At 37.4% G+C, this 21,724-nt stretch overlaps 1 protein-coding gene across 4 annotated transcripts in view; it reads left to right on the top strand.

The window, feature by feature from the left end:
- Positions 1 to 21,724, top strand: part of LOC145256383 (uncharacterized) — a 1,175,042-nt gene that overhangs the window by 638,059 nt on the left and 515,259 nt on the right. For all 4 annotated transcript variants that reach the window (XM_080115220.1, XM_080115219.1, XM_080115221.1 and 1 more), the window contains one exon: positions 11,325 to 11,545. In XM_080115220.1, coding sequence (XP_079971346.1) covers positions 11,325 to 11,545 — 221 coding nt within the window. The remainder of the gene's footprint in view (positions 1 to 11,324; positions 11,546 to 21,724) is intronic.

The raw sequence follows: 21,724 nt of genomic DNA, 5'->3' as shown, positions 1-21,724 counted from the left end.
TATATGGAGCGCCCACTGTCTTTTGGTCCCGAATGTCGAAAGCAAGCAGGTCGTTCCCTAGTGGGGAGTGGGGAACTAGGGATGGTATTTCGAAAACAAATTAGATAGGAATGCGTAACACAGGGAATAGATTTATCTTCCAAGATAAGTGTACATATAGGAGCAACAGACCGGGGGGGGGGGGAAACAAAGGATAGACTGGCCATCTTTGGAAACTCTCCTAGTGCTGATGAAAAATAAAATCGTGGACAAGATCAACTATCATATTTGCCCCAGTCTAGCACCTAATAAAGTATTTTCCACTCAAAGAGGTTAAAGCCTAACTAACCCTACTCTAATAAGCTTTGCTTGGGGCTGGGATCTGTAGAAGCTTAGCACTGCCTGACCAATACTACTAGGGTGGGAAAACAAACTTAAACCTAGTGTCTCGTCGGATGCACAAATTAGTGTTGTGCACCCATCTCCTATCAAAGTCTTCTTTTCCAATCACATCTGATCTTTACTTTAAGCATCAGCTTAAAGTAACCGATCAGATACTGATCCAAAACAGATTCAACCCCATAGACAATATTAAGATGTGTAACCCACGTCACTAACCTAGCTACAGCTAGGATCACGAGAAACATAAACCGTTTCTCCCCAGTAAACAGCAGGTCAATGTTGTTGACGAAGTATGCCAAATCAAGTGGCACCAACCACTTGGGGTCGATGCGAGCCATTACCTCTCAAACACTGCAAAGAAAAAAGGTGTGATCCCTTGTTTCATCCTCGGCATCTCGCAGCGGGGGGCAAAAGGGAACGTATTCCTCCCTCTTGCAGTCCCTGGCAAGCACACCAAAAAGTGGCAGCGCATTCCGAACAAGCCAAGGGGAATTCTGAATTATTTAAATAGCTTCTGACTGGTGCCCTATTCCACTGAGAGAGGACCTGCTCCCTTGACATGTGCAGCTGCTCAACCAGCGGATCTTTTGCAGTACCCACCACTAAATCCCGATATAGCCTCCTCCTAGGCCGTGCTAGGTCACTTGACCCCAGCAATGCCCTAAGTGCGGCTTGGCATTTGGAGAGGAACTGCCATTCCTCGACCGGTCTTCTGTGACCTTCAGAAACAGTGCAGGATACGAGCTGTGGAAAAGCTTTCTCCACAACTGGTACCCAGTGCGATTCCTCAAGCAGTGTCTGACTCAGGAACGCCAATCTTTCAGCGTACTTGTGACTTTATAAGTCAGGCATTCCCAAGCCTCCCTCACTGAGTTTCTGTGTACAGACTTGTCTACGGACTTACAGCTTTTCCACTTTCCAAAGAATTTTGAAAAGGAGTTGCTCTAAAGCCTTACAGCAGTCCGCAGGCAGGGAAAGTACTGACAAACAGTAAAGGAAAGACGTAAGTTGTACATGCCTCCGCACGACCCTTCAGGGACAAACCCCTGCGAGTCCAAGTCCTTACTGATGATTCGACTTTCATCTGCACTTCCGACCAATTTTTGTCCAGCTGAAGTCCAGGCCCGAACCACACACCAAGAATCTTCCTCGGCTATCCGTCCAGCCGAACTCACCTGGAAGCGAGTTTACCCCAGTACAGGCGCCCAACCGCAGACCAACGAACTTGCTGTGATTGATTACAGCCCCCGTGACTTCTTCATACTCAGTGAACACCTCCATCACCGCTTTAACATCGATTCTACGTGCTACAAAGACGGTGAAATCATCAGCGTATGTGGACACACTGGCAACTTTGCCGCCAAGTAGAGCTATGCAGTGCAGGACTGGTTTAGCCGCCTCATCCCTTAACTTGTGAAGGGGGGCTCCAACACCAGGACATTCAACAGAGGCAACAGCGGATAACCCTGGTGCACTGACTGAGAGACCCCAAAGGACTCCGACAACCTACCATTTACTTGTACCACTACCGCAGGATTACGATACAGAACAGAGATCCACTTGCGGAAGTCCAGACCAAAGCCAGCGGTCTCCATAACAGATTCCAAGAAACCATGGTCGACCGTATTGAATGCTTTGGACTGATCTAAATTGATCAGTGTGGGTCCTGTGTCGTCTTCTAACCCCTCTACGATCGTGCGCACCAAGTGCAAGTTGTTTTGAATCGATCCCCCCCTTCACAGAGCAAGTCTGATCTGGTTCGACCAAGTTGCCGATAACAACCTGCAGTCGGTTTGCAAGAACGCAGGACAAAATCTTCAATTCTGTGTTTTGCAGAGTGATGGGCCTATAATCATCTAAGACCTCCCACCCATGCTACTCTCTTTTCTTCAGTAGTGTGACCACTCCTTTGGTTACCTGCCCAGGGATGGATCCCTGAGCAAACCAGTGGTTAAACACACTCGTCAAAAGAGGAACAAACATGGGCGACAGCTTCAAATACAGTTTGTAAGGCAGACCATTGAGCTCCGGAGATTTGTTATGACCAACCTGCTTCAACGCAGTAATGCCCTCATGCTCCGTAACCATCCTATCACAGCTAGCTGCTCAGGCCACAGTAAAGCCGGGTGAGCTGACTAAATAGCTACCAAACTCCTGGCTGCAGCATTTGGGTAGTTGGGCAAAGCGTTCCTCTAGATGTTGCCGAAACCCATTGAGTTGATACAAGGGTATGTCCTTCCAGGTTTTCACCTTCCGAATGTACCCATCCGAGCCACGTCTTAAGGTAGCCCTACACTCAACAGCATCGACGTTCACGGCTTCGTTAGAGACTCTTCTTAGCATAGCTCTTACTACTTGACCTTCGTAACGCTCGCTAGCCAAGCGCTGGAGATCCCCTTAACTGATGCTATCTCTAGGGGATCCCCACCAGCCACTGCCCAGGTCAGCCTATCATCTAATTGCGTTTTCGTCCATGTCCTAGTTAAAGTGAAGCTTTGGCTATATTGGACGCAAAAACGCCTAATAGTGGCCTTAAGATTAACCCACCAGCTACTCCAGGTAACCAACCCCACTAACTCCCGCTGAATTAGTGTTGTCAGCTGTTCCCGGAAGTCTCTCTTCTCCAATAAGGAGGCGTTCAACTTCCAGTAGTCAGTCAACCTAGGCCTATTTCTTACTCTCAACGGGCCATTACTAATTTATGGTCCGAATGACCTAGCCAGTGGAAGATGGGACAAGATAAGGAATCTATGTCGCCTCTTCTAACTAACATCCTATCCAAGTAGGTACTTGGACTGGAGGCCACGCTATTTTGCTACGTCCACATCTCCCTCCCCAGGTGATCCAGACAGAATCTGTTGATAAGATCACACTAGGCCATCAGGTCAGACAGGCTGTTTTCACACCTCTCCTACCCTCTATCCCCCTCGACCTTATCTATTTTGGCATTCCAGTCCCCCATTAACACTACCCGCTCCGGACATGCCGATAGGAACACCTCCACCTGCCAAAAAAAGGAAACCCTCTCCACAGCGATATTGGGCGTGTAAACAGCCAAAATCCGGAACTTACCGCTTTTAATGGCAACATCAACCACGACCAGCCTTCCATGAGCGTCCGCATGAACTACAGTAACTGCCGCAGTCAGGGTGCGACTCACTAGCACAGAAACCCCACGGCCATGAGTATTGCCATATGCTGTTTCGATGGAATCTGCCTGCTTCTCCTGTGTCTTTCCTATGGTCTTTGTAGTTTCCTCGAGAGGAGGCGCTGCTGCTTGAACTTTCTTTGGGCACACCTTCACCACGAACATTTGAGCACTACGGGGGTGTGGTGCTCCCCGAACCGATCACAGGGGAACCCGTCACGAACACTGGGGCACCACCGGGTGTGGTACCCTCTGAACCGAACACTGGAGTACTACTGGGTGTGATACCCCTCACCACGAACACTGGGGTACCACCAGGTGTGGTAACCCCTGCCATGAACACTGGAGCACCACCGGATGTGGTTCCCCCTGAACTGGACCCTACATCAGGGACGTCCCCCATGGTGCCAGGAGCAGAGGCCTGCTCCCTCTAGTGATGCCCCAGTGTTTTTGCTCGACCTGCCGATTCGGAACTAGGGGGACCTTCGCCTAAAGAGGCATGTCAGTTTCCCCTAGCTGCTTAAGTCGAGCTCCAACACCGGACTGCCTGAAAGAGATCGAAAAAGGAATAGTTAGTAGGTTGATTAAGGGACCACTTACCCAAAGAAGGGGTCGGTCCCTAGAGCAAACAAAAACCCTTGAACTTGACCAACGAGGGTCAAGTGGGTAAAACTTTTGTAAAAGAGAAAGCCAGTATACTGCCGGAACAGATGGTGTTTATTTGCTCCCCCACTGAGCAAATTAGGCACAAGGCCGTTTTTAATGTGAGGTAAAAACCAGCTCCCCTAAAATTAGGCAAAAAAGGGGGCACTCTGGTTACCAAAAATAATAATTGTCCCAGTATAGAGGGTTTCCCCTCCATTGACCGGTACAAATTATCTTAAGTGCAGTATCTGCCGGAACAGATACTACACTTTGATCTTCGCCATTTATTAAATTTATTCAAGAAGAAAAATTACAGACTTTACAAATTTTTTAAATTAAAAATTATATAAAATATGCAATGGATTCTTTTTAAATGTGGCATGAGGCCAAAAAGGGTGTGGAGGGAAAAATCGAGGTCGGCGGTCGTCCACTTGGTCTATTCCCTATAACTAGTTGCAATTACCACAGTACCGCATTCACTCTAGGGATTGGATCTATTAAAAGCTCCAGAAGACATGAACAATATTTAGAAGCTTTTTTTTTTTTTTTATAATGTCTTTTTTTTTTCGATTTTTTAAATTTTAATATTGAACCAGTGTTATTTTAGCAATTTTTCACGTAATGTTAGTTTTTCTTGTTTTTTTTTTTGTTTACTTCGCTTATTCTTAGGTTTTCATTAAAACTCCGACGACCACACACACCCAAAAACACCCGGGTACCCACCGATTTTTTAAATTTTAATATCGAAACAGGCTTATTCAAGCCATTTTTCACCTGTTTTTTTTGGGGGGGGTTTAACGTTCGGTTTTCTGTTTTCGTTTTTGTTTTTTCGATTTTTACATTTAACATCGTTCGTTTGCCTTACGTTAGTTTTTTTTTGTTTTTTTTTTGATGTTTTGATTACCCCCCGGGTAACCCCGCTTCGTTTTTCTGTTTTCTTTTTTTACTTCGCTTATTCTTAGGTTTTCATTAACAACCACACCCCCTCCAAACACTCGGGCAACGCCGGGTACCCCCTCCCTCCGCTTTATTTTTCAGATAAGTTTTAACGTTCGTTTTTCCGTTTTCTTTTTTTACTTCGCTTATTCTTTTTTTGTTTTTATTTTTCAGAAATTTTAACATTCGTTTTTCTGTTTTCTTTTTTGTTTTTGTTTTTCAGATTTTTACATTTAACATCGTTCGTTTGCCTTATGTTAGTTTATTTTTTATTTTTATTTTTTTTTACTTTGCTTTAATTTACCCAACTTTTACAAGTTATTTTCGAGATACTTTTTGATCGCCGCGTAGCGGGGAAAACAGAAACTGGCTTCCAGCGCAAAACTAGGTCAAACATCACGCAACTTGACGTTGTCGTACCTGCTAATTTCGGTTTATAAACGTCAACTTAACACACTTATCAATTCATCTGTTCCCGTGGTCGAGATGGTTAGGTCGCAGGATTTCTTTTTCCATTTCCTTTCCACCTCTGCATTAAACGTTCGGGGATCAAGCCTACTCTTCTACTAAAACTTTTTTTTCTTTTACACCTCCAAACACACGGCCAAAGTTTTTTTCTTTTTAACAGGGCTGCTTTAATGTACCACCCACCAACACACATCTCCAAACACCCGGGCAACGTCAGGTACTCCCGTTAGTCTATATATATATAAAAGCGAAAATGTGTGTATGTATGTATGTATGTTTGTATGTATGTATGTGTGTTTGTGTGTCGGCTAAAAACTTTCGACAGACTGCACAAAAATTCACAAACTTGGTATCATATTGAAGCTCCATCCTTCGCCCGAAAAATATCGAAAAATTGGCCAAAAACGTAAATTTTTTCACCCTGAAAATCGACAATTTTCTACAGGGAGGGGGGTCAACAAAAACCGTCTTCTCATGACGACGACCGGTTCTACGCATGCGTCAGATGACGTCATGACCTGATTTAGTTTAGTTGAAGAACTGACTAAATTTCATATACGTCGTGTTAGCTAAGTTGGTTAGAGCGTTGGTTCATTATCTAAAGGTTTTGGGTTCGAATCGTGGTGTGAGATTTTTTTTTTCGATTTTTTAAATTTAAATATTGAAGCAGGGTTATTTAAGCCATTTTTCACGCAACGTTCGTTTTTTTTGTGTGTGTTTTTTTTTACTTCGCTTATTCTTAGGTTTTGATTAACACCCCCGACCGACCACACACACCCAAAAACACCCGAGTACCCACCGATTTTTTAAATTTTAATATCGAAACAGGCTTACTTAAGCCATTTTTCACGTGTTTTTTTTTTTTTGTTTTAACGTTCAGTTTTGTGTTTTCCTTTTTGTTTTTTCGATGTTTATATTTAACATCGTCCGTTTGCCTTACGTTAGTTCTTTTTGCGTTTTTTTTTTTCGATGTCTTGATTAAACCCCTCCGTACCACCGCTTTCTGTTTTCTTTTTTTACTTCGCTTATTCTTAACTTTTCATTAACAACCAGACACACCTACAAACACTCGTGCAACGCCGGGTACCCCCCCCCCCCCGCTTTATTTTTCAGATAAGTTTTAACGTTCGTTTTTTGTTTTCTTTTTTTACTTCGCTTATTCTTTTTTTGGGGGGGTTTTTATTTTTCAGAAGTTTTAACGTTCGTTTTTCTTTTTTGTTTTTTGTTTTTCAGATTTTTACATTTAACATCGTTCGTTTACCTTATGTTAGTTTTTTGTGTTTTTTTTTTTTTGTTTTTTTTTACTTTGCTTTAATTTACCCGACTTTTACAAGCTATTTTCGAGATATATTTTGATCGCCGCGTAGCGGGGAAAATAGAAACTGGCTTCCAGCGCCAACTAGGTCAAACATCAAGCAACTTGACGTTGCCGCACCTGCTAATTTCGGTTTATAAACGTCAACTTAACACACTTATCAATTTATCTGTTTCCGTGGTCGAGATGGTAAGGTCGCAGGATTTCTTTTTCCATTTCCTTTCCACCTCCGCGTCAAAGGTTCGGGGTTCAAGCCTACTCTTCTACTAAAACTTTTTTTTTCTTTTACACCTCCAAACACCCGGCCAACGGTTTTTTTAACAGGGCTGTTTTAATCTACCCCCCCCCCCAACACACACATCTCCAAACACCCGGGCAAGGCCGGGTACCCCGGCTCGTCTTATACGAACACCGAAAAAACTAATAGGGAATTAATTAAAATGAATGTTTAAAAGAATATGCAAATTAGCAATTTCACAAGCCATATATTAGAAAATTGTATTTTCTTTTTAAATAAATAGAAAAGAGGGTTTTTAATATGAATATCGATACACATAAAAGAAAAACGGATGTATAGGAGTATAGATAGATATATATAGTAGCATTTCAGCCCGGCGTTGTCCGGGTGTTTGGATGTGTATGCTGAGCAAAAAAAAAAAAAAAAAGAAAAAAGTAGTAGTAGGGAGGCAGGCTTGAACCCGTACCGCAAAGGAAGAAAAGAACGAGGTAAAACCTAACGTTTATCCTGTTACGACCACCGCCAAACCAGAAACGACATTTTTTAAAAATTAAGGCTAGACAATCTAAAGGACAAGATAACTTTGCACAAATATCGGCGAAAAATGTGACCCCCCCCTGTAGAAAAGTGCCTAGTTGAAGGGGAAGATATTAATGTTTTTAGCCAATCTTTCGATATTTGGCGTATGAAAGTCTGAACTTTAAAACGATACTGATCTTGAGTTCTCAAAGGTCAAATCGTTGAACTTTGACCCCTTAATCGCCAAATTTCTGGCAAAAAACCGATCACATCGATTTTCCCAAATCTCAGTAACCTGTATATCAAATTTCGAGCCTATAGACTAAAATTTGAGAGAGTTATTGCGTAGGGAAATGTACACAGACACACACACACAGCTACACATACACAGACACATTCAATTTTATAGCTATACTAGCATGGGCGCCAGGCGTTGCCCTGGTGCTTGGATTTGTATGTTGAGCAAAAAGAAAAAAAGTGGTAGTAGGAAGGCAGGCTCGAACCCGTACCGCAAAGGAGGAAAAGAACGGGGTAAAACCTAACGTTTATCCAGTTACGACCACTGCCAAACCGGAAGCGAAATTTTTCAAATTAAGGCTAGACAATCTAAAGGAGAGGATAACTTTTAAAAATATCGGCGAAAAAAGTGATCTCCCCCTGTAGAAAAGCGCCTAGTTGCAGGGGAAGATATTAATGATTTTAGCCAATTTTTCGATATTTGTCGTATAAAAGGTCGAACTTTAAAACAATACTGATCTTGCTAAAATCCGTCGCCTCTATGTAAAGTTTAAGGCAGACATGCAAACAGACATACATACATACATACACTTTATGTAAAAGTTAAAATATTTAGACCAGAAATCGTCTGAGTAATTTGGAAGAGACCGCTGAGGTCAATTTTTTTTAAAACTTTGACACCTATTATGACCCCTTAAAATTTATTGTTTTGGGCTCAAATCAAGTTATTAAGTTAGATCAATGTCCAAGGAACATATATCTAAAATTTCAAGTACTTAGACACAAAATTGTCGGAGGAGTTTAGTAGAGTTGTCAAAGGTCAAACCGTTGAACTTTGACCCCTTAATCGACAAATTTCTTGCCAAAAACTGATCACATCTATCTTCTCAAATCTCAGTAACCTGTATATCAAATTTCGAGCCTGTAGACTAAAAATTGACAGAGTTATTGCGTAGGGAAATGTACACAGATACACAGATACACAGACACGTTCACTTTTATAGATATATAGATATAGATAGATAGATAGATAGATAGATTAAACAAAAATATATATGTATACATAAATAGATATGGAAACAATTTTGTGTTCCCTATAAACATTTTACGCAAATATTATGCAAGTATAAATCATGTAGAATATCTGCATGAATATAATTACACGTAATAGTTAACTAAAAATGATTATCCCATAATAAAACCGAAAAAAATAATAGGGAATTAATTAAAATGAATGTTTAAAAGAATATGCAAATTAGCAATTTCACAAGCCATATATTAGAAAATTGTATTTTCTTTTTAAATAAATAGAAAAGAGGGTTTTTAATATGAATATCGATACACATAAAAGAAAAACGGATGTATAGGAGTATAGATAGATATATATAGTAGCATTTCAGCCCGGCGTTGTCCGGGTGTTTGGATGTGTATGCTGAGCAAAAAAAAAAAAAAAAAGAAAAAAGTAGTAGTAGGGAGGCAGGCTTGAACCCGTACCGCAAAGGAAGAAAAGAACGAGGTAAAACCTAACGTTTATCCTGTTACGACCACCGCCAAACCAGAAACGACATTTTTTAAAAATTAAGGCTAGACAATCTAAAGGACAAGATAACTTTGCACAAATATCGGCGAAAAATGTGACCCCCCCCTGTAGAAAAGTGCCTAGTTGAAGGGGAAGATATTAATGTTTTTAGCCAATCTTTCGATATTTGGCGTATGAAAGTCTGAACTTTAAAACGATACTGATCTTGAGTTCTCAAAGGTCAAATCGTTGAACTTTGACCCCTTAATCGCCAAATTTCTGGCAAAAAACCGATCACATCGATTTTCCCAAATCTCAGTAACCTGTATATCAAATTTCGAGCCTATAGACTAAAATTTGAGAGAGTTATTGCGTAGGGAAATGTACACAGACACACACACACAGCTACACATACACAGACACATTCAATTTTATAGCTATACTAGCATGGGCGCCAGGCGTTGCCCTGGTGTTTGGATTTGTATGTTGAGCAAAAAGAAAAAAGTGGTAGTAGGAAGGCAGGCTCGAACCCGTACCGCAAAGGAGGAAAAGAACGGGGTAAAACCTAACGTTTATCCAGTTACGACCACTGCCAAACCGGAAGCGAAATTTTTCAAATTAAGGCTAGACAATCTAAAGGAGAGGATAACTTTTAAAAATATCGGCGAAAAAAGTGATCTCCCCCTGTAGAAAAGCGCCTAGTTGCAGGGGAAGATATTAATGATTTTAGCCAATTTTTCGATATTTGTCGTATAAAAGGTCGAACTTTAAAACAATACTGATCTTGCTAAAATCCGTCGCCTCTATGTAAAGTTTAAGGCAGACATGCAAACAGACATACATACATACATACACTTTATGTAAAAGCTAAAATATTTAGACCAGAAATCGTCTGAGTAATTTGGAAGAGACCGCTGAGGTCAATTTTTTTTAAAACTTTGACACCTATTATGACCCCTTAAAATTTATTGTTTTGGGCTCAAATCAAGTTATTAAGTTAGATCAATGTCCAAGGAACATATATCTAAAATTTCAAGTACTTAGACACAAAATTGTCGGAGGAGTTTAGTAGAGTTGTCAAAGGTCAAACCGTTGAACTTTGACCCCTTAATCGACAAATGTCTTGCCAAAAACTGATCACATCTATCTTCTCAAATCTCAGTAACCTGTATATCAAATTTCGAGTCTGTAGACTAAAAATTGACAGAGTTATTGCGTAGGGAAATGTACACAGATACACAGATACACAGACACGTTCACTTTTATAGATATATAGATATAGATATAGATAGATAGATAGATAGATAGATAGATAGATTAAACAAAAATATATATGTATACATAAATAGATATGGAAACAATTTTGTGTTCCCTATAAACATTTTACGCAAATATTATGCAAGTATAAATCATGTAGAATATCTGCATGAATATAATTACACGTAATAGTTAACTAAAAATGATTATCCCATAATAAAACCGAAAAAACTAATAGGGAATTAATTAAAATGAATGTTTAAAAGAATATGCAAATTAGCTAGATCTTTTGCTAGTGAATGCAATTCCTCAAGCCATCTATAACAATATTGTATTTTCTTTTTAAATAAATAGAAAAGAGGGGGTTTAATATGAATATCAATACACACAAAAGAAAAACGGATTTATAGGAGTGCGTATATATATGTGTGTGTATATTATTTTTTATTATGACAACCTCAAGTGTATTAACTTCATTCATTACAAATTTTTTTCACAATAGACAGGATAAAAGTTATTCGTCCATATCGTCAAAGATACTAGTTAAAATAAAACTAAAAAAGAAAGATATGTTAAGACTTATCTTAATAACAACAATCTCTAATCTCTTTTTCCTTCTCTTATCACTTTTCTACTCCATTATTTATGTTTTGGCGAACAGATATATTCCGCACAACAACTTGATCGGAGCTGTTAACACCGAAAATGAACGAAACTGGGAAGTTCCGTACCAGAGTCTACGCTTTAAGGAAGAACTCGGAAGAGGAGCGTTTGGAAAGGTTTTCAAAGCGGAGATTAACAGCTTCTGGCTTTTCCGAAACGAGGCGAGCGAACGTCAGAATCCACCAAAAAGACTCACCGTTGCCGTTAAAATGTTACATGGTAAGTTTAGCTGATTTGCTCAGTTTTGTTTTACAGAATATCAATCCTTTTGGAACCTTTTATTGCCGAGTATCTTCAATTATTTATAGATTAAATTTTTTAGTCGTCATATTTTTCACTTTACCTGCAAACAATAGATTTTATTTAATCCATAGATGTGAACGTACAATGGAGTCGAATAAACATTCTTTTGAAGTTTGCTTGCAGATCTGGAGAATGTAAGTACGGAAGGAATTCGAAGTGCAATGCAACTAATTTTGCTATCGCTGTGACACGATGCGTTGAAGCACACTTTTTTCTTATTCATTATCGTTTGGATGATTTTGTCAAATGAACTCTGGGTAGTTTCTTGGTGCACTCTTACGGGAATGCTGATAGGTCCATTTTCGGCTATTTTTTATATTCGACCACTTCATATTTTACTAGAATCAGGAAAACTAATTAAATACATGAAATAATGATTAATAATACCACTAAATCGCCCAGTCAAAGTTTGCTAGCCAAGATGTTGGCAACTAAGTGGCAAATTTGTACCATTGGACTTTTTTTTATGTCGGAATGTTGTATAGTTTTGTTGATGCGATTATTTGAAAAATGTTACAGAACAACGTTTTTACCTTTATCATCTAAAATGTGTACATGCGTTATGAGGTCTTCATTACTTCATTACTGTGCATATAGTGCATATATTGAACTGTTGCATTGTACGTGTTGTACATAAAAATGTTGTCAATATTTGTTTGAAGGGAACATAACTAGGAAATTAAGCTATTTTCGCGGGAACTGTTTCTATTATTTACACATGAAACAGAATCCTGATGATATATCATAAATATTTCAAACAACCTATACATCACCGACCGGAATATTCGATTACTGCTATTCTCTACGTCAGTTTTTGTTTCACTATACCTTTCTATCCCTCCGTCATTATTGCATTTACCCGCTTTTTCTATATTGATTGAAAGACACGGCGTAAAGTCAAAACGGCGACAAGGGCGTTGGTGTCACTTCAACTCCACAAAATTCAAGATTGAAAAAGTTCATTATACACAAACAAATATATAACGGTTGTAGTAATACTATTTAAACTGTAATTGGAGAGGAAAAGTAAGTGCAAGTAGGGAAAAGACAAAAGACACTGAGATTTTGTATTTTATTAAAAACTCATGCTGATTTGCAAACATTATTTCTGATTCAAACTATCTAACCCGAGCTAATGGTTGGCGTTTTTTGAATATATATATATATATATATATATATATATATATATATATATATATATATATATATATATATATATATATATATATATATATATATATTAAGGTTGTGACGATTAAGTGGAATTGGAAAAATCTGAGCTTTTTAGGGCATCGGAATCGGAAAAAAGTGAGCCTATTTTCCGATGCCAAAACCAATTCCTGAAATTATCTTTTATTATTTGATTTTGGTTTAAGAAACATCTTCCACTGCTTGTAATCATAATACAATAATAAATATTTATTGATTTAAACTTCAAGTAAGACTAAAATCTCTAGACCACCCCCTCACAAGAATGTTTTTACAGTAAAATTGAAAAAAAAAAACACTTTTATAGTTAAATATATAGATTTATAAAGAATCGGAATCGGTAATTGTATCGGAACCAGTAAAAATATTGGAATCGTCCCATCACTAATATATATATATATATATATATATATATATATATATATATATATATATATATATATATATTAGGCTCAAAAAGAAAGTCGGCGCTTGTAATTTTTTCAAAAACTGCAAATCTAAGCTAAATTTAATGTAACGTTTTAAACAACCAATACCTCATTTGATTCGGCTTTTATTCCTCTATAATTTTACCTGTTTATATTTGACTTTTAATTGAAATATTCTAGTGTTCATATCTATTTAAAAAATAACTTCAAATTGAGGAAGCAAAAAGAAAGTCCGCACAATGGAAAATTGTTATTTAAATGTAACTTCATGACATTAATGCAACACAAATAAAACAAGAACACAATGAACCAGTTAATATTTAGTAGCATAGCCCTTCTGCAATTTGACAGCCTTCAATCTTTGGGAATTCCTTGAATTAGACTAAAGCAATACTCCGGGGAAAGGGCATTCCACTTTTCTTTAATTTTTGTCCAAAGTTCTTCCAAATTTGAAATATTATGATTTCGTAGTTGTTACTTGATGTAATGCCATACGTTTTCGATAGGAGATTATGCAGGCCAGTCCAAACATGGAATATCATGCTCTTCCAGGAACCTCTTAACATTGTCAACTGTGTAAATGGGAGCATTATCCTGCATGAAGATGGGATTATCATCCAAATTCCGACCACAGTAGGGTAGAAAATGCCCAGTCAACATATTAATGTACTTGGTCGAATTAATTCAACCTTGCAAGCGAACTATAGGCCCTGCACCATTGGTAATGCTCACATCAAAACTGAACCTCCATCACCTTGCAGCTTTGAAACTGAGCACCAAGGATTAAATTTTTTGTCTTTCCTCCGACGGACATGCTGCCTACCATCACTGCCTAGTCTATTGAACTTGCTTTCATCGCTAAAAAGCACTTTTGACTAATATGAAGAGTTATGATCTTCATTGTATCTGACGAAGTCCAGACGGCACTTTCTGTTCTTTACAGAAATCATTGGCTTTCGTCTTGCAACACATCCTCGCAAATTATATTCCTTTAATCTGTTCTTGACAGTAGAAAGAGAGTAATTTTTAACAAGATTGCACTGTTGTTGGATTTGAGGCATCGTTTCAAATCTGTTTCTTAGGCTGCGGATCTTGATAGCATTGTCTTCCCTGTTAGAGGTAACTCTAGTATGACCAGATTTAGGGGCATCACAAACACTGCCGGTGTTTTGGTGCTTTTGCACAGTCTCTCATACCGTTTTTCATCACATTTCAATATGTGGCCGATTTCTCGCTTGGATAAACCAGAAAGGTGAAGATTAATGAGCTCCTGACGATCACTAAGAGAAAGTCGTGGACTAAATGTTGCGTTGTATAACCTGGAAAAACAACAATTACGATTAGAGATGCTTTGTTGCCTGTTGGTGGATATTTTAAACTGATTTTGGGGCGATAATTTAAGCTGGTCTTAAGCAAATTTGTTGCTGTAGACTTTCTTTTTGCCTCCTTAATTTGAAGTTATTTTTTAAATGGACGTAAATACTAGAATATTTCAATTAAAAGTCAAATATGAACAGGTAAAATTATCTCTTCTCTTCTCTATCTTCTATCTTCTATCTATCTTCTTCTATTTATTCTTCTATCTTCTTCTATTCTATCTTTCTATCTCCTTCTATCTATCTATCTTCTATCTATTATATCACATTTATGTCTATCTTCTATCTTCTTCTTCTATCTTCTATCTATCTTCTATCTATCTATCTATCTATCTTCTCTTCTTCTCTATTCTATCTATCTTCTATCTACTTCTTCTTCTCTATCTCTTCTATCTTCTATCTATCTATTCTATCTATCTATTCTATCTATCTATCTATCTATCTATCTATCTATCTATCTTCTATTCTATCTTCTATCTTCTTCTTTTCTATTTATCTTCTATCTTCTTCTTCTTCTTCTATCTTCCATTCTTTCTTCTTCTCTCTCTCTCTCTCTCTCTCTCTCTATATATATATATATATATATATATATATATATATATATATATAATAAAATGAACTCTTTTCCCCCCTCCAACCTTGACCTTAATAGGGTTAAAAATCATGACATTACATGCAAATGTAATGCGTACAGACTGTAGCACATTATCTGAGGTTTGCTATAGACCTATTACCTCTACAGTTCCTCGACAATGGTACATTTCTATATTTTTTCCGGTGAGAGTCCACTTCCAAAATCGCTTAGATTCAATGGAAGTTGCAACATCTTTTCTCTCTATTAGATTCCTCCTTTCCCCTTTCCCCATTTACACCGCAGTGAATGCGTTCACAAGGAACACTACGAGGAAACACACCAGTTTGGAATTGTACAACGTTACTTATGCCGTTTCTTTTTTTAAAAATCTTTTTTCCTTGATTTAGTAGACGAATAAAAGGCGACTCAAATGAGATATAGGTTGTTTAAATAGTTACATTAAATTTAGCTTAAATTTGTAGTTTTTGAAAAAAATTACAAGTGCGGACTTTCTTTTTGTCGACACCATATATATATATATATATATATATATATATATATATATATATATATATATGTGTGTGTGTGTGTGTGTGCATGGGTATGAGCACCTGTCCTAAAATTAAGAATTAAGGAAGTATAACGAAATAAGTGAATTGTCGAGCCGACTTCTGAGCAATTCTTAGTTTCAAGAAAACTAAGAAAATGACAAAAGTGAAAAAAAGTTCAATTTGTAAATAGCAACAAAAATAAAATTAAACACAAACGAACTTAAGTGAAAAGCTCTCGAAAATGTTAGCTGTGTTACGACCAAAAATCATGTTTTGTGGGTGGCTTTTTTGTCGCCCCCACCATTTTCCTTCCCCCTCCACTTCCGCCATCTGTTGAAGAAAATCTCGTCCAATTGAAAATGGCCCAGTGTTGAAGTCGGGAAAAACTGACAATACAAAAAACCTCCAAAAAACGATGACTTTTCAGATGATGTGCCACGTGAGAGACAAGGAGGACAAATGATCCCCAAGGCATCAAGATATGAACAATCATCATCATCATCATGAGCAGCAGCAGTAGCAGCAGCATACGGAATTACTTTTCTCTCATGAATTTCTCTGTCAGATGAAACGGTCGCCCTTTACCGACACTAAGTAATTGAAGAGAGTAGCCCCCAGGCAAGAACAAGCCTTCCATGTAACGCGTCACACGTTTCAATGTCAATTTGCTGGATGACACCGAATAGTTTTCTCAGGGAATATTTTTCGCATTCAGTTTTTCTTTAAACATTTCCAACAATCGATGATTGTTTGTGCAATGCTGGCGTTATATGCTTATGCCCACCTCTGCCCTACCTACGTTATATGCTTATGCCCACCTCTGCCCTACCTACGTTATATGCTTATGCCCACCTCTGCCCTACCTACGTTATATGCTTATGCCCACCTCTGCCCTACCTACGTTATATGCTTATGCCCACCTCTGCCCTACCTACGTTATATGCTTATGCCCACCTCTGCCCTACCTACGTTATATGCTTATGCCCACCTCTGCCCTACCTACGTTATATGCTTATGCCCACCTCTGCCCTACCTACGGTCTATGCCCCACTTGGATATTACTAGGCAAACAAGCTGGCGCGTTAATGTTGTTTAATCAATTACATGACATTAAAAAAGAACAAAAACAAAAAACAAACTTAGACAAAAGAACGATTTCATGTCAGAAATTCACTTTTATAAAAAGGCCCCTTTTTGTAAAGGCCCTTGTTTGGGGCCTCATCGAAAAGGTATTTGCCCATCGATTTTTAAAGAGTGCATTTCTTTCCATCGAAAAAATATTTTATTGTTTTCTGTGCCGTGTGACTTTGATTCCATGCGATGCACTTCACCAAATACTTTTGCTGAGTGCCATAAGAAAATTAGAATCCAATTAGTCAGCACTTTACATTCAGCAAAAAGAATCGAATTTCATATTTTCAATGCATTCTTCATGAGATTTCATTTCATTTTAAACTTTTTAAAGGAATTTTCTAACTTTTGCAATTTAAGTTTTGTAAGTCAAACTTTAAAAAGGCATTTTTTCCTTAAATTTTCAGCCGACAATTACCAAAGTAATTTATCCAAAAATCTTGTTAGTTGCAATAATAATGGCATTATTTCGAAAAGTACTTCCCAACTGTCTGTCATATTTGGGTAAACTCGTGAGAATTTTGAACATAATACTTTTATTCTGCCCATAAATAAACTCAATAATTAATAGGTTATAACAATAATTATTTATATATTAATAGATTAAATAATCCAAACATAATTGTAAATATTCGAATCCTATTCCGTAAATTCAGCAACGTTCATTTATATATAAGCGACTTATCTTCTAATAAAAATGATTTTCAGAAACGCGCGTACATTTGAATGAAGGTTATTGAATATTTATTTGCAGCACATGATTCGAATATTTAAAATTATATGTGTAAAATTTTCTAAATATACTATATATATATATATATATATATATATATATATATATATATATATATATATATAAAACGCTTAAATATAATATTTTAATTCATGCAGACTTCGTATATATTATATCAGAGACAACTATCTATTGATTATTGTATTATACTCAATATATAGTAGTGACCGCCTACTGTAGCCCGGTCGTAAAATACGTAAAATATGAGATTTTAATTATTATATTGCAGCCAATATATAGTAGTGATTTTAAAAGTTTAAAAAATTACTTGAGTGCCATTAGCTAGAAACGAAACCAAAACATATAACTTTCCAGCATTATTCATTACGATCTGCGTTAAATCCATACGGATATATGCCGACCAAAAATCAACAGAGTAGTTTGATAGAGATCGTTCCTCACACAGATAGACAAAATCTCATATATATATATATATATATATATATATATATATATATATATATATATATATATATATAAGGGAGCTTCCTTGGCTAGAGATAAGTGTGTGGAACTTTTTAGATTCAGCCACCCTGATCCGATGTAAAACTATAAAATTATTTTATATACGTGTATATATATATATATATATATATATATATATATATATATATATATATATATATATAATATATATACTAGTGTAATATTTGCTGTTATTGCTGTTATCTCGTATGAATAAGACACAACACAAATACTAATTTGAAAGATTATTTTATTTTCTGTTAACACTGCGAACATGGTAAAATGACATGAGTATAGCAGTTGTCAAAACACGTGTGTACTGGACGTCGACTCAGTGAACTCTGCCTCGTTCTCTTTGAAAAGGCACCAATGTGCTCTACTTGGATGGTAGCAGCATGCTGGTAGGGGAGGAGTCAGTAAGCAGGGTGACTAGGTGTAAGGAGGGTTAAGGAGTGAGAATTGTCTTTTACATTGTAGGAAAGAGGAAGGTTTAATATAGTGCTGAAGAGCATTAGCTAACTGTTCAGAAGGGAAATATTATTCATTTTCTCCAATGTAATGTACCAAACATCGATTTTTTTCCTTTTCCATTGGAAAACTCAATTACATCAAAAATTAACGATTGAAAGTCCACAACAATTTCATTGGTTACAGACTGGATTTGGCCAGATATTTCCTTTAGTGGGAGATAGACTTCGATATATAACGGTATTTTTTGTTGGCTAATCATCATTTTTGACATTAAACTTGATTAGCAGTGAATGTTTACGTTTTCTTTTCGTTTATTCGACGACTCGAGATTATTTTTTGTTGTTTTCTTAATTAAGATTTACCTTGCATAAAAACAATAACTCGCGCATTTGTTTTTAAAGAAAGGGTTCACTAGGATATACTTTTAAAGATTTAACTTGCCTATTTGTTTTAGTAACTTTTGTTTGTTTGTTTTTAGTAAAATTGAACTATTTATTTCGTTTTTTATACGATCTCAGTTTCTTATTTATTGTTTTTTTTTTACAAAGATTTAGCTAACGTTTAGTGATTTCTTCCTTATTTCTTTCTTTATGCAATATTAAGTATTGGTAGATTTAATTTTATTTTATTTTGAGAGAAACTTCGAGACATGCATTTATTTTTTTATTTATTTTTGCTAATGACATTTAACTCACGTCTCAGTTGCAATATCCCTTGTCTGTTGTGAATTAAAGGAAATAATATGCAAAGTAGTTAACCTTGCGACTGATATAGTGTATACTTAAAACTATATATATATATATATATATATATATATATATATATATATATTTGTTTTTTGTTTTTTTTGTTTTTTTATTATTATATTTTCGCCCCAAACAAGGCACATTGCCACTTTGATGTAGGGGGCTACTATTAGGAACACAGGCTACAGGGGTACTAGGTGGGAGTTGGACAGCAAGATGTCGATTCACGTTAAACTTGAACTTCTGCATGTCAGTATAGTTGGGGAAGCAGGAACCTGGAAGGGAATTCCAAAGTCTAGCGGTTCTGGGGAAGAAACTACTGGAGAAGCAGGCTTTCTTACATCTAGGGATCTTTACTGTGAAGGGGTGGGATTTTGTTGCTTGTCGGGTTTGTCGGAGGTATTTACGTAGAGGGGGTACAAGTGATTGCAGTTCGTCGGAGCGTTCACCGTTAAAATACTTGTAGAACAGGCAGAGGGATGCTACATTTCGTTGATGGGACAGAGGCTGAAGCTTGGATGACAGTTCAGGACCTATTAGGTTGGCGACTCTCTTTTGAACCTTGTCTAAGAATGAGAGACTAGTAGCAGATGCACCGGCCCAAATATGACAACAATACTCCATACATGGGCGAATGGTGGACTTATAGAGGTAAAGGATACTTTCGGGCGTTTTTACCTTTCTAGTATGGTAGAGAGAACCTACCGTTTTCACAGCGGTCCTGGCAATGCTCTCAATGTAATTTTTCCAACTCATATTTCCTGTGAATGTTAGGCCGAGAAGTTTAAAAGATTTGCTTTCTTTGGCCATTGCTATTGGTGGTAGAGAAGGTTTCTTGTAGTTATTGAAGGAAACAAGTTTAGTCTTGGCAGCATTATGACCATCCATTTTTGTCCCCATTCCACTAGAGATTGGAAGTCATCCTCTAGTGTTTCTGCCATTTCTTTAGATATACGTTCATTTGTTTTCCTGTCGTGTCTGTTATAGAGCGTGGTGTCATCATATCTACCCATCTTTCAGACAATTTTGTCAGGGAGGTTTAGGGAGTTGAGTTAATGCTTTTCGGGCACTCCCTAATAAAATAAATATTTCAACACAAGCTACTGAATAAACGAACAAACGACTTCGTAAAACTTGCAAGGAAAAGGTTTATTGAAGTAAGGCAAGATGCCATTTAGATATAGCTGGGATAGGACTCGTCTGCCTTTGCCCGGTAGTTATTCCCAAGTGGGGACCATCGATACCGATGTAGGCAGAGAGAGAGAGAGTGAGGAAACAGGTCCGCTCTCTTTGACGTCTCGTTGGAAAAAGGGAAGAGTTTTCTTGTCCGGGATGGAAGCAGTTATAGAATTGCGGTAGCCGGTCGTCTGGAGACAATCGACTCTACAACTTATATGAAGGATGACACGGGCAGTAAGAAAAACGGTGAACTGGCAAAGAAGAAACGACAGACACGGATTGATCATTTAAAAGACGAAAAGGTCGTCCTTTTATTTCTGACGAAAAAGGGAGAAAAAAGGTCAAAATAGACTAGGATTTTGTGAGGCGGTAGCGTAAGGTACCGGTTGTCTGTAGAAAAACAAAGTTTAAGAAGATTTTTGGCCAAATTAAAGTACATGTAGGTTAGTGTTAACAACAATACAAGACAGCTGGCAAAAATGAAAGGTATAAGTTGGCTAGCGTAAACAAAGCAAAAGGCAAGTAAGCTTATTACATGTAAAAGTACAGGTGGGCTAGCGAGAGCAATAATTAATAAGGCTAGCGAGAGCAATAATTAATAGAGGCTAGCATGAGCGATAATTAATAAGGCTAGCATAAGCAGGAAAAGGTTCATATAAGATTAGCACAAGCAAAAGTACAAAAGGATAGCATGTACAACAAGAGTTCATGTGAGTTCAAGTAAGTTTTGCACCACGACAATAGTTCCTTAAGGGGGTAAGGAAGATCCTTGCGCTATCCCTCTGATTGGTCAGTATGTGCCATATCGCATAGTCAGGGGAGGCACTGACGCACAAGAAAAGAGTTCTATTTGTTTCTGCTACAGAGGTCATTTATGAATATTAGGAATAATAGAGGTACAAGGATAGGCCCCTGAGGCACTCCCGCATTTATATCATATTGTTTAGATGTACGACCATCGAGGACAACCTAGATTTTTCTCTTATCTAAGAAGGATTTAATTATGTTATGTATTCTTTCAGTGATACCGTATGATCTGATTTTCCTGAGAAGACCTTCATGCCATACCCTGTCAAAAGCCTTTGATATATCTAGAGCTACCGCTCTACCCTCCCCTGCTTTGTCACGTGAATGGTATATATGCTCGGAAATTACAGTTACAATGTCTGCTG

The sequence above is a fragment of the Euprymna scolopes genome, chromosome 32, assembly GCF_053919585.1.
Source record: "Euprymna scolopes isolate OS-2025 chromosome 32, ASM5391958v1, whole genome shotgun sequence".
NCBI classification, from domain to species: Eukaryota; Metazoa; Mollusca; class Cephalopoda; order Sepiida; family Sepiolidae; genus Euprymna; species Euprymna scolopes.
This window is presented reverse-complemented; position numbering and strand designations above follow the sequence as displayed.